Source organism: Chiloscyllium punctatum, chromosome 49, assembly GCF_047496795.1.
Source record: "Chiloscyllium punctatum isolate Juve2018m chromosome 49, sChiPun1.3, whole genome shotgun sequence".
NCBI lineage: Eukaryota > Metazoa > Chordata > Chondrichthyes > Orectolobiformes > Hemiscylliidae > Chiloscyllium > Chiloscyllium punctatum.
The window spans coordinates 19,302,976-19,316,124 of NC_092787.1; the positions used below are offsets into that span (position 1 = coordinate 19,302,976).

At 43.8% G+C, this 13,149-nt stretch overlaps 1 protein-coding gene across 3 annotated transcripts in view; it reads left to right on the forward strand.

Moving 5' to 3' along the window:
• LOC140469322 (hemicentin-1-like) overlaps positions 1-13,149 on the forward strand; it is a 438,266-nt gene that overhangs the window by 312,866 nt on the left and 112,251 nt on the right. For all 3 annotated transcript variants that reach the window (XM_072565717.1, XM_072565718.1, XM_072565719.1), the window contains exons 64-69: positions 369-528; positions 1,173-1,297; positions 4,032-4,215; positions 4,350-4,447; positions 7,812-8,087; positions 12,570-12,760. In XM_072565717.1, coding sequence (XP_072421818.1) covers positions 369-528; positions 1,173-1,297; positions 4,032-4,215; positions 4,350-4,447; positions 7,812-8,087; positions 12,570-12,760 — 1,034 coding nt within the window. The remainder of the gene's footprint in view (positions 1-368; positions 529-1,172; positions 1,298-4,031; positions 4,216-4,349; positions 4,448-7,811; positions 8,088-12,569; positions 12,761-13,149) is intronic.

Genomic DNA, 13,149 nt, shown 5'->3' on the forward strand with positions numbered 1-13,149 from the left:
TAACTGAATATCACCTCCATTTCCCACACTACCTCCGATTGTTTTGGGTTGTCAGCTGATATTGAAAAGCACTTCAAAATCCTTTACTATATTACATCAGTTTTCTAGACTTCCACAGTGCCTCATTTGCTAAAGCATTTTGGGACATCTTGAGGAGGTGACGGGTGCAGTATAAATGCAACTCTTTCTTTATCTTTATATGTGCAAAGCTTGCTAAGGCACTTAATTATCAACGTGCCTGTTTATAATCCACAATTCATCTAATTCCTCTTGCCCACCGAATGTTAATCAGAAAATACATTTTCCAAATAACGGTTATGTTCATGAATTTTCTGTTCATTTCATGTTATTCCTTTCTCACTAACTAGTGCCACCAAGCATTCTTGGCTCAACTGTGCCCACTGAATATGATGCCATAGAGAATGAAGATGTGAAATTGGAATGTGTGACTACAGGAGAACCAAAACCCATTCTAAAGTGGTTCAAAGAGGGCCAACCATTAGAAACACTGACAAAAGCACACTTCAAGTGAGTGTGTATTTATTTTTACATATCACCACTGAAAGATTATTTGCAAGGTGTGATTATATATTAAGTACAATGGCCTATACCCTTTAGAGTTTATAAGAACAAGAGGTGATCTCTTTAAAATGTGTAAAATTATTTGAGGGCGTGACAGGATAGATGCTGAGAGGCCTTTTCTCTGGTTGGAGTGTTCATGGTCCTGGGGTTAAAATTCAATCCAATCCCCAAGTTCTTTATTGCCCTGCAAACTATTTTTACCCTTCAGGTGTTTTGTCCAGTTCCCACTTTGAAAGTCACTATTGAATTTGCCTCTGTCACGCTCAGGTGAAGCATTCCAGATTGTAACTACTCACTGCATGTGGAAAAGCGTTTCCTTATATTTGTTGTCTTTGGTTCTTTTTCCAATCACCTTAAAGCACCGTCCCTTGGTTCTTAGGCCTTCCACCAAATGTCTATCTATGCTGTCTGGGCTAAAATCCTGTGACTGAATTGGACAAACAATTGGAATTGATTTGGTTGATGGCACCAGGCCACATGATCAAACCTATTTCACTGGCCTTATGTGAGACTGGGTGAAAGTAATTGGTGATGCAAAATATTGGTTGTCTATTTGATCATGAGATATTTGTTTTCTTCTCATCCTGTAGCTTGACCTCAGATGGTAGCTCCTTGGATATAAAAGGAGTTTTGGTTTCAGACACAGGAAAATACACTTGTGTGGCATGGAATCCTTCTGGAGAAGAGACAAAAATGTACATACTCAATGTACTCAGTAAGTGAACATTCAAACTTTCAAGTGCTTACTGCTTATTTTCCATAGCAGCATGTATCGGTTGTTGTATCCCTCTGTGTCAGAATGGAGAACAAAAAGCCTTAAAAATGGTGTGGTGAAATCCATTCCACACTCATCCTAGTTTGCAGTATTTTAAGAGCTCAGTCAAGCATTCGTAATGAAGTCACCTGGCAATTGTACCAACAGAAACAGACTGAACAGATGGCTAGATATTTGTTTTGCAAGGTGAATGTTCCTCTGAAGTCCAATGATCAATGGACTCAGCCAGATCGTGGGTTATTTGTACTGATGCAAAGGTGACTGGCATTTTCTGACTATTTCCTGACCTTGTAATAACTGTAATTTAAATGTTTTTTCAATGATTGTGAATTTATTTGGCTAAGTTAAAGAGGAGTTATGTGGATTAATGTTTTATTAATTGGGACTTCCATTTGCCATATTTGATTGACAGTCTTATGATATTGTAAGGGGGAACTTTGTTTCTGAGTGAAAGTTGAATGCATAATTTTGTTTCTTTAATTTCATGAGCATTACAAAGACTTGCCTGTCTTAGGTGACTCATGAGTTCTGTATTTAGTGGTTACTTGGTGAGTGGATATTGACCTATCTCCACAGAGGCCTGTATCCCATCGCCAAGTCACCCTTTATTTACTTGTAGAAAGTATATGACACTGGTCCAGCTTCCTCAGGGCCAGCTCTGAGTGAACAGAATCTTTGGCGTTCCTGCTTTTTTTTGTTAACATTCCTGTTTATCACATGTTCAAAAGAGCAGCCCTCTTTTGGGAGGACTATGGTGAATTTACCTTTTACCAGCCCACCTCTCCTCATTCTGTAGTCAAGCGACGCATGGTTATAGCATGGCCAATTCATCTGGCCTGCACATCTTTGGATTGTGGGAGGAAACTAGAGCACCCAGAGGAAACCCACACAGACAGTTATCTGAGGCAGGAATCGAACCCAGGTAGGAGAAAGTGAGGACTGCAGGTGCTGGGGATCAGAGCTTAAAAATGTGTTGCTGGAAAAGCGCAGTAGGTCAGGCAGCATCAAAGGAGAAGGAGAATCGACATTTCGGGCATAAGCCCTTCTTCAAGAATGAGGAGGGTGTGCCAAGCAGGCTAAGATAAAAGGTAGGGAGGAGGGACTTGGGGGAGGGGCGTTGGGAATGCGATAGGTGGAAGGAGGTTAAGGTGAGGGTGATAGGCCGGAGAAGGGGTGGGGGCAGAGAGGTCGGGAAGAAGATTGCAGGTCAAGAAGGCGGTGTTGAGTCTGAGGGTTGGGACTGAGAAAAGGTGGGGGGAGGGGAAATGAGGAAGCTGGAGAAATCTGCATTCATCCCTTGTGGTTGGAGGGTTCCTAGGCGGAAGATGAGTCGCTCTTCCTCCAGGCGTCATGTTGCCATGGTCTGGCGATGGAGGAGGCCAAAGACTTGCATGTCCTTGGCGGAGTGGGAGGGGGAGTTAAAGTGTCCAGCCACGGGGTGGTTGGGTTGGCTGGTGCGGGTGTCCCAGAGGTGTTCTCTGAAATGTTCCGCAAGTAGGCGGCCTGTCTCCCCAATGTATAGGAGGCTACATTGGGTCCCCAATGAATAGGAGGCCACATCGGGTCCCCAATGTATAGGAGGCATCCCAGGTCCCTAGCACTGTGAGGCAGCAGTGCTAACCACTGAGCCACTGTACTGCCCCACATTCCTGTTTTTTTTTGCTTTTTTTTTTTGCTTTTTTTTTCTTTCTTTTTACACCCGAGTGCCCAGTGACAAGCAGTGCCCTACACAAGAGGGCAATGCTGTGTGATCAAACAGTGAAGGGGAGGGCAGGGACTAAATCAAAATAGAGTTGGAGGGGGAAATAATGCACTCCACTCCCTGTGGTGCCCACCTCTCCCTGAACAACTCCAGGGTGTTGGTGGACACTGCATGCTCCTTCTCCAAGGACACCCGGGCTCTAACGTAACCGCGGAAGAGGGGCAGGCAGTCAGCCCTAATGACCCCTTCCACGGCCCGCTGCCTGGACCTGTTGATGGCCAGTTTGGCCAGGCCCAGGAGCAGACCCATGAGGAGGTCTTCGGACCTGCCCTCCCTCCTCCATACCGGGTGCCCGAAGATCAGGAGCTTGGGAGTGAAGTGCAACCAAAAGCAGAGGAGGAGGTTTTTAAGAAAATCAAAAAGGGAGTGCAAACGCCCCACCCAATATACACGTGGTCCACGGACTCCACAGCGCCACAGAACAAGCAGTTGGGCTGGAAGTCCGTGAACCACCGCAATCTGCGGTTGCAGGGGACTGCTGCGTGCACCACCCTCCTCCCCAGATCCCCGAGAGAAAGGGGGAGGACTCCCACGTAGAGAGCCCTCCACTGGGGATCCCCACCGCATGTTCCTGTTTATATATGTCAGCCAGGGCTCCCTGATTGAACTAGATTAACAGCCCTAATCAGGGAGCCCATATTCTGTAAAGTCCACCTGGCTGTCCTCATCACAATCACTACAGGCATGGAAGATGTAGGGGACGTGGAAGGTATGGGGACCATGGAAGTGGGCAAAGAAATAAGGGGTGAGGGTTATTGCCCAGAGGGCATAGCAATCATGAATACAGCTGGACCAACTGCAGTAAATATGTGTGGCCATTCTAACCCATCTGCTTAGTCATCTCTCTACAGATTCACTGTTACTTCCTCAAAAGTTCAAATTCAGTTTTTCTCTTTTTTTTGTTGTCTTCAGTACCTCCGAATATCAGTGGGGTCTCCAGCCATCCTGAGATCATCACGGTAGTGCCGAATGCAGCGGTTACCCTTGAATGCAGAGCTGCTGGTACCCCTCCTCCACAGCTCACCTGGTTAAAGGATGGATTACCACTTCCCATCTCATCCCATGTGAGGCTGCTGTTGGCTGGTCAGATCCTGAGGTAAACTCTTTTATGGGTTGCGGCTGAAAAATCATCTTGAATTCTTTGCGTCCGTGTAGTTGGTGTCTTTGCTTAAATATTTCGTCAATTTTTACACATACTTAGACAAGTTTTAACTAAAATCTGTTCCTCAGGATTGCTCACGTTCAGATTTCTGACGCTGGAACCTACACCTGTGTCGCTGTGAGTCAGGCAGGCATGACACAGCGGCATTACCAACTGCAAGTTCAAGGTGAGCAAAATCTTCTGGAGGAAAATTTGAGGTTAAATCTCCTCCCTGCCCAGTTCATGTTTCTTTTTTATTCATTTCGGGAATGTGGCCAGCACTTATCGATATTCCCTAGTTACCCTGGTGAAGATGCCAGTGAGCTGTCACTTGAACTGCTGCAGTCCTTTGGGCTTAGGGATATGCAAAGTTCTGTAAGGAAAGGGGGTTCCAGGATTTTAATCCGGCAACAGTGAAGGAAGGTCGATGTATTTTCAAAACAGGACGGTGTGTGACTTGGAGGGAAACTTGCAGGTGGTGTTGTTCGCAGCAATGGGCAAAACTGATCCACAAAGACAAACTAAATGGCACCCCATCCCAGCTTTTCCACAGCAATGTGAAATGAAACTTCATCTCATGTAAAATAAGTAACCAAGAAGATCGATGAAGGCAGAACGGTAAACATTGTTTACTTGGACTTTAGTAAAGCCTTTGACAAAGTTCTGTGTGTAGATTAATTAGTATAGTTAGATCACATGGATTCAGGATGAGCTTATAGCAGAAGCCACAGTGGTGGTGGAGAGTTGTTTTTGAGAATGGAGGCCTGTGATCAGCGGTGTTCCACAGGGATCAGTAATGGGTCCATTTTTGCTTGTCATTTATATAAATGTTTTAGATGAAAATATAGAAGGCGTGGTTAGAAAGTTTGCAGAAGACACCAAGATTGATGGTGTAGTGGACAATGAAGAAAGTTATCTAAGATTACAAAGAGATCTTAATCAATTGAGTCAGTGGGCTAAAGAGTGACAGATGGAGTTTAATTTGGATAACTGTGAGGTATTGCATTTTGGTAAACCAAACAAATTAAAAGTAGGGTCTTGGGTAGTGTTGTACAGCAGAGAGACCTAGGGATTCAGGTACACGACGACACTCACTCTCGCCCAACCTCTGATGTTCACCTGTTTTTCCTACATTTGGGGATCAAAGCTGTAATTAGATCAGGAGCTCAGTGACTCAGGCAGAAATCAAATTGAGTGTCAGTGATCAGGTTCTCCAAGCGGCGCTTAGAGTCATAGAGATGTACAGCATGGAAACAGACCCTTCGGTCCAACCCCCGCATGCCAACCAGATATCCCAATCCAACCTAGTCCCACCTGCTAGCACCTGGCCCATATCCCTCCAAACCCTTCCTATTCATATGCCCATCCAGATGCCTTTTAGGTACTGTTGATGACCTCTTCCATCAGTTTGCTGATGATCAAATGTAGACCAATCAGGTAATAATAGGCTGGGTTCGATTTAAGAACGTAAGCAATAGGAGCAGGGGTAGGTTCTCTGGATTAGATTACATTACAGTGTGGAAACAGGCCCTTCGGCCCAACAAGTCCACACCGACCCGCCGAAGTGTAATCCACCCATACCCCTACATTTACCCCTTACCTAACACTACGGGCAATTTAGCATGGCCAATTCATCTGACCTGCACATCTTTGGACTGTGGGAGGAAACCAGAGGAAACCCACGCAGACACGGGGAGAACGTGCAAACTCCACACAGTCAGTCACCTGAGGCGGGAATCGAACCCAGGTCTCTGGTGCTGTGAGGCAGCAGTGCTGACCACTGTGCCACCGTGCCGCCCACAAGGTCATTCAGCCTTTCAATCCTATCCTGCCATTATGTGAGATCGTGGCTGACCTGCCCCAGTCCTCAACTCCTCTTTCATGCCAGTTCCTCATAGTCCTTAACTCCTTGATACTTCAAAAATCTATCTAACTCCTCATAAAATGCATGGAGCAATCCATCATTCATTCCCTTCTGAGAGGAAATTCCTTTATATCTCAATTTTAAATGAGTGTCCCTTGTTCTGTATGTCTCCCAGTTTGAGTGTCCCCCATTATTGAAAATTTCTCAACAACTAGTCTGTCAAACCACCTCAAAATCTTTGTTTCATAAAATCATCTGCCATTCTTCTAACCTCTAATGTTTAGCTGTTCGCAATAAGTCACCCACTTTGTCACAGGAATCAATGTAGTGAATCTCTTTTGAACTGGTTCCGATAACAATTATTCCTTTCTTAAATTCGTAAACCAAAACTGCACACAGTACTCCAGGTCGAGAGTGTGATGCTGGAAAAGCACAGCAGGTTAGGCAGTATCCGAGGAGCAGGAGAATCGATGTTTCGGGCATAAACTCTTCATCAGGAATTCTCATTCTCCTGCTACTCGGATGCTGACTGACGAGCTGTGCTTTTCCAGCACCACACTCTTGACTCTGATCTCCAGCATCTGCAGTCCTCACTTTCTCCATAGTTTCTAGGTGCGGGCTTATCAACACTCTGGACAGTTGGAACAAGACTTTTGTATATTCAACCTTCAATCCTCTAGTAGGCAATTTGCCTTCTGAATTATTTTGCTGGATCTGTGTGCTAACATTTTATGTTTCATGTCCAAGAATAACTAGATCTTCTGAAAATTATGGAGTCTCTTTCCATTTAAATAGTCATCTGCCTTTTGATTTGTCCTATCAATTTTGTGCAAAGAATGTACCTGGTACTTTTCTCCAGTTTTTTGATAGATGCCAATGTTATAATTGTATTGGAGCAACTTGGTTAGGTATACGGCTAATTCTGGAGCGCGATTCTTCAGTTCTGTTGCTGCAATGTTGTGAGAACCCGTAGTCTTTGCGGTATCCAACATCTTCAGCCGTTTCCTAATATCACAATGAATGAGTCAAATTGATCAAAGACTAGCATCTGTAATGCAAGGGATCTCAGAAGAATATTATTCATTTGGTAAGCCACATCTCAAATTACTATTGACCATCTACTTGAGTGGATTATTAGAGAAGAGACGAAACAAGAGAATCTGCTGTCTCATTCTCGTGATGATAGACATAAGAATATGGATAAGATTACAACCTTTTGAGCCCACTCCAACATTCAGTAAGATTATCACTGATCTAATTGTGTCCTCAAATCAACTTTCCTGCCTACCCCTACCCACAGAATCCTTGACTCCACCTTGATTTTGGATGGTCTTTTAAATGTCTACACATTCCCTTTATTGGAAAAGCTGGGGTAAGGGGTATGGCTCATTGTTCGAGTCTCCATTAAGATTCAACCAGAAGACACAAGGATGACAAGTAGTTGTAATTAAGTAACACTGAGAAGAGTTTTAAAAGCCTGCAGTTTATAGAAATGTAAGCTGTAAAGGTAGTGTTTCTCATTATTGAGTTTGGAGAATATTTATTTATGGGGTGTAGTGAAGAATAAGTGGGACTAGAAACCAGTTAAAATTAACCCTCAGAGACAGCAATCAGATAACAATTTTTTTATGATGTTAGCTAAGGGATAATCGTACTGTGATTCTATGTTCACAAATCCCCTCCCCAGTTCCACCCAGGTTTGAGAATTCCGGAGACTCTGAAGAAACGATGGTCATCAGAGGAGCTTCTGTGTCTTTCACATGTGATACTGGTGGAATTCCACCCCCTGTGTTCTCCTGGTTAAAAGATGGTGAACTGCTGGTGCTCAATGACCTGAGTCTCAAGAGTCATGAGATGAAGCTGCACCTACCCTCTGTGGACAGAAGTGACTCTGGATGGTACTCCTGCATTGCTGTGAATGATGCAGGCAAGGCTACAAGACACTTCAACTTGGTTGTCATGGGTGAGTGAAATGTGCTCATGAATTTGAGATTGGACACAATCTCAAAGGGAAACACCATCTGAGCCAATTGACAATCTTGAAGCTCGACATGTCCCTTTTTCTCATTAGATCACTGTGCATCCTTTCCTCTTAAAGCATATTTCTCTCTCACCTTTGGTTTGATCTCTTCTGATTAATCAATAACCAGGCCAGTGAGTGGTGGTGAATAGCTTTCTTCCATGTCTTTACCTGTGTCATTTCAAATCGTAAAGCGATCAGAAAAGACAATTAAACCTCATGCCAACTTTTCCATGGCAATATGGAATGAAACTTTACATCTTGTACAATAACTCAATAACTAGGATCATAGAGATGTACAGCATGGAAACAGACCCTTCGGTCCAACCTGTCCATGTCGACCAGATATTCCAACCCAATTTAGTCCCACCCGCCAGCACCCGGCCCATATCCCTCCAAACCCTTCCTATTCATATACCCATCCAAATGCCTCTTAAATGTTGCAATTGTACCAGCCTCCAGCTTCCTCTGGCAGCTCATTCCATACATGTACCACCCTCTGCGTGAAAAAGTTGCTCCTTATGTCTCTTTTATATCTTTCCCCCCTCATTCTAAACCGATGTTCTGTACTCCCCGACCCCAGAGAAAAGACTTTGCCTATTTACTCTATCCATGCCCCTCATAATTCTGTAAACCTCTATAAGGTCACTCCTCAGTCTCCGACGCTCCAGGGAAAACAGCCCCAGCCTGTTCAACCTCTCCCTGTAGCTCAAATCCTCCAACCCTGGCAACATCCTTGTAAATCTTTTCTGAACCCATTTAAGTTTCGCAACATCTTTCCGATAGGAAGGAGACCAGAATTGCACACAATGTTCTAACAGTGGCCTAACCAATGTCCTGTACAGCTGCAACATGACCTCCCAACTCCTGTACTCAATACTCTGACCAATAAAGGAAAGCATACCAAATGCCTTCTTCACTATCCTATCTACCTGCGACTCCACTTTCAAGGAGCTATGAACCTGCACTCCAAGGTCTCTTTGTTCAGCAACACTCTCTAGGACCTTACCATTAAGTGTATAAGTCCTGCTAAGATTTGCTTTCCCAAAGTACAGCACCTCGCATTTATCTAAATTAAACTCCATCTGCCACTTCTCAGCCCATTGGCCCATCTGGTCCAGATCCTGTTGTAATCTGAGGTAACCCTCTTTGTTGTTCACTACACCTCCAATTTTGGTGTCATCTGCAAACTTACTAACTGTACCTCTTATGCTTGCATCCAAATCATTTATGTAAATGACAAGAAGTAGAGAACCCAGCACCGATCCTTGTGGCACTCCACTGGTCACAGGCCTCCAGTCTGAAAAACAACCCTCCACCACCACCCTCTGTCTTCTACCTTTGAGCCAGTTCTGTATCCAAATGGCTAGTTCTCCCTGTATTCTGTGAGATCTAACCTTGCTAATCAGTCTCCCATGGGGAACCTTATCGAACACCTTACTGAAGTCCATATAGATCACATCTACTGCTCTGCCCTCATCAATCCTCTTTGTTACTTCTTCAAAAAACTCAATCAGAGGAGCAGAACTGACACTTTTTTTTCCTTTATTGTTGAACACATCAACATACAGTACTGCCATGTCACCTTATTTCCTCTCTTGTTTTAAATAATCAGAACGTAATGAGACACAGCAGAGGGAATCTCCTCATTAAACCAATCCTCTCATGCAATTTCAGACTGTAAAGCAGCTGCATAGTGGAGTAGGTAATACTGTCCCCCAAATCAGAAAGTTCCAGGTTCAAGTTCTATTCCAGACTTAAATACATAAATCGAGGTTGACACTCTATTGAAGTATCAGGAAAGGGCTGGACTGTTGGGGGAACTGTCTTTCAGCCACGATGTTAAACTACCCTTTTGCATGGATATGAAAGATTTCGCACCAGCATTTCGAAGAAAAATAGAGTTCATCTGCGTGGTCCTGATCTTTATCTCTCAATCAAATCACAAAAGCAAATGATTTGGACAAAGAAACATAGAAAAAAGAAACATAAGTAGGCCATTCAACATGATCCAGCTCAGTACCCTGTTCCCACTGTCACCCATTTCCTTTGATCCTTTAGCACTAACAAATACATTGGAAACAATCAATTTTTGGCCTCAACAACTTTCTGTGCCAGAGAATTCCACAGGCCCACCACTCTTTAGGTAAAGAGACTTTCCTCATCTCAGTCCTAAATGGCCTAACCCGTATCTTTAGACTAATCTAGAAGAGGGCACTGTTGGTATGATCAGCAAGTTTGCAGATGACACAAAGATTGGTGGAGTAGCAGAAAGCATAAGGGACTGTCAGAGAATACAGGAGGATATAGATAGACTGGAGAGTTGGGCAGAAAAGTGGCAGATGACTTTCAATCCAGACAAATGTGAGGTGATGCATTTAGGCAAGTCTAATTCTAGAGTGAATTATACAATGAATGGAAGAGCCTTGGGAAAAGTTGATGGGCAGAGACATCTGGGAGTGCAGGTCCATTGTACCCTGAAGGTTGCTGTACAGGTGGATAGAGTGGTCAAGAAGGCCTGCCTTCATTGGACAGGGTATTGAGTATAAGAGCTGGCAAGTCATGCTAAAATTGTACAAGTCATTGGTTCGGCCGCATTTAGAATACTGCGTACAGTTCTGGGCGCCACATTACCAAAAGGATGTGGACGCTTTGGAGATGGTGCAGAGAAGGTTTACGAGGATGTTGCCTGGTATGGAAAGTGCTAGCTATGAAGAGAGGTTGAGTAGGTTAGGTTTATTTTCACTCGAAAAAAGGAGATTGAGGGGGGACCTGATTGAGGTTTACAAAATCATGAAGGGTATAGACAGGTTGGATAGAGACAAGCTTTTTCCCAGGGTGAAGGATTCAATAATGAGAGGCCATTCTTTCAAAGTGAGAGGTGGAAAGTTTAAGGGGGATACACATGGCAAGTACTTCACGCAGAGGGTGGTGGGCATTTGGAACGCATTGCCAGCAGAGGTGATAGAGGCAGGCACGGTAGATTCATTTAAGATGCTTCTGGACAGATGCATGAGTAGGTGGGGAGCAGAAGGATACAAATGCTTAGGAATTGACTGACAATACATTTGGATCGGCTCAGGCTTGAAGAGCCGAAGGGCCTGTTCTTGGGCTGTAAATTTTCCTTGTTCATTGTTCTTTAATCGGGAATGTCCTTACATGCTAACCTCAGAGCGCCAGAGACCCGGGTTCAATTCCTGCCTCAGGCGACTGTCTGTGTAGTGTTTGCGCATTCTCCCCGTTTCTGCGTGGGTTTCCTTCGGGTGCTCTGGTTTCCTCCCACAGTCCAAAAATGTGCAGGTTAGGTGATTTGGCCACGCTAAATTGCCCGTAGTGTTAGGGGCATGGGGTAAATGTGGGGGAATGGGTCTGGGTGGGTTGCGCTATGGCGGGTCGGTGTGGACTTGTTGGGCTGAAGGGCCTGTTTCCACACTGTAAGTAATCTAATCTAATCTAATCTAATCTAAGATACCGTTCTTATGTGTTAGAATTTACACAGAATGTTTCTATGAGATTCTTCTTCATCTTCTGTTACTGATCACTGTGTTCAAATTGCCTACCATGTTTCTTATATTACAAAGAGTATTACAACCAGTTAAGTACTTTGGGATGTCCTGTGGTTGTGAAAGCCGCTTTGGAAAGCTAGTCTTTCTGTAATTTTAAACCCAAACTTCTAAACTCACGATTAGTAAGAGACTATCTCCACTTGTAACCTTTAGTTAGATTGCATTTCAAACTATTGAACATACTTGTTTAATTTTAACAACTGTTGCCATGGTCGTGACCTCCTGGAACTCCATGCACCCTTTAAATCTAGACATCATCTAGGTAATACCTTGTCCTTCATATCTGCCCAGCTCACATTGATGGGAAAAAAAAACCTTCTCTCCTCTGGCTGTTAGTTTCTTTCAGAAATAAACTTGAGCAGTCAACCATAGAACTAAACCACTGTAATATTAGCACAATTCAGTTGCAATGTCAACCCTGTTCTTATTTTTAGTGACTGCATCTGTTTTGAATTTTGAACACAGACTTTTGAGCAATCTAAACACATGTATGTATGTTTACTCTGCTGGTAGAGCTCATCACCATGGTTACTCGCCATTGTGATATAAAGGTATTATGTTGAATTATATTCTGGACTCGTGCACGACCCCAGGTATAATTACTCCAGCAGTGAATCACCATTTTCAGCTGCCTGGACCCTAATCTCTGAAATTCCTTCACTAAACCATTTTGCCTCTCTGTCCTCTTTTAAGACACTCCCTAAAATTCACCTCACTTAGCTTCTTACGTGACTTTGGTGTTTTATTACAATCAAGTTCTATAAGTATGGAAGTTGTTACATTTGAGAATAGCTTAAGAATTATCGTGAAACTGGAAACTCGCAGTATTTTCCCTCACAGAAACCATTTGTCCTTGTAGAGCCGCCACAGATTTCTGACTCTGAGATGCCACAGGAAGTGTCTGTTGTGCTAAGTAGCCTACTGGAGTTGGTGTGCACAGCAATAGGAGTCCCTGCTCCTGAAATAAGCTGGATGAAGGACGGAGTGCCTCTTGATGGAACAGGCTCAGTGCTGAATGACGGAAAGGTGCTCCGGATAGAAAGGGTGCAGGTAGATGCTTTCTCAGTTTATTGAATCTTATTCCCTGCAGTAGCTCGTTTCAAACATTTAGGCGGTGATGTTTAAAAGACCTCTGAAGTGATTCTGTGAACCACTGCAGTCCACATGATGTAGGTAAACCATACTGTTGTTCAGGAGAGAGTTCCAGGATTTTAATCCAGCAACAGTGAAGGAATAGCATATAGTTCCAAGTCAGGAACCAAGTGTGTCTTAGAGAAAGACTTGCCTGGTGGTGGTATTTCTCTGTGTTTGCAAGGCTGAAAGGTGCTGTCAACAGAGCCTTGGTGAGTTGCTGAGTGCCTATTATAAATGATACACACTGCTGCCACTGTCCGTTTCGGAGGGAGTGATTGTTCACTATGCATTTAAGTACCAAACAA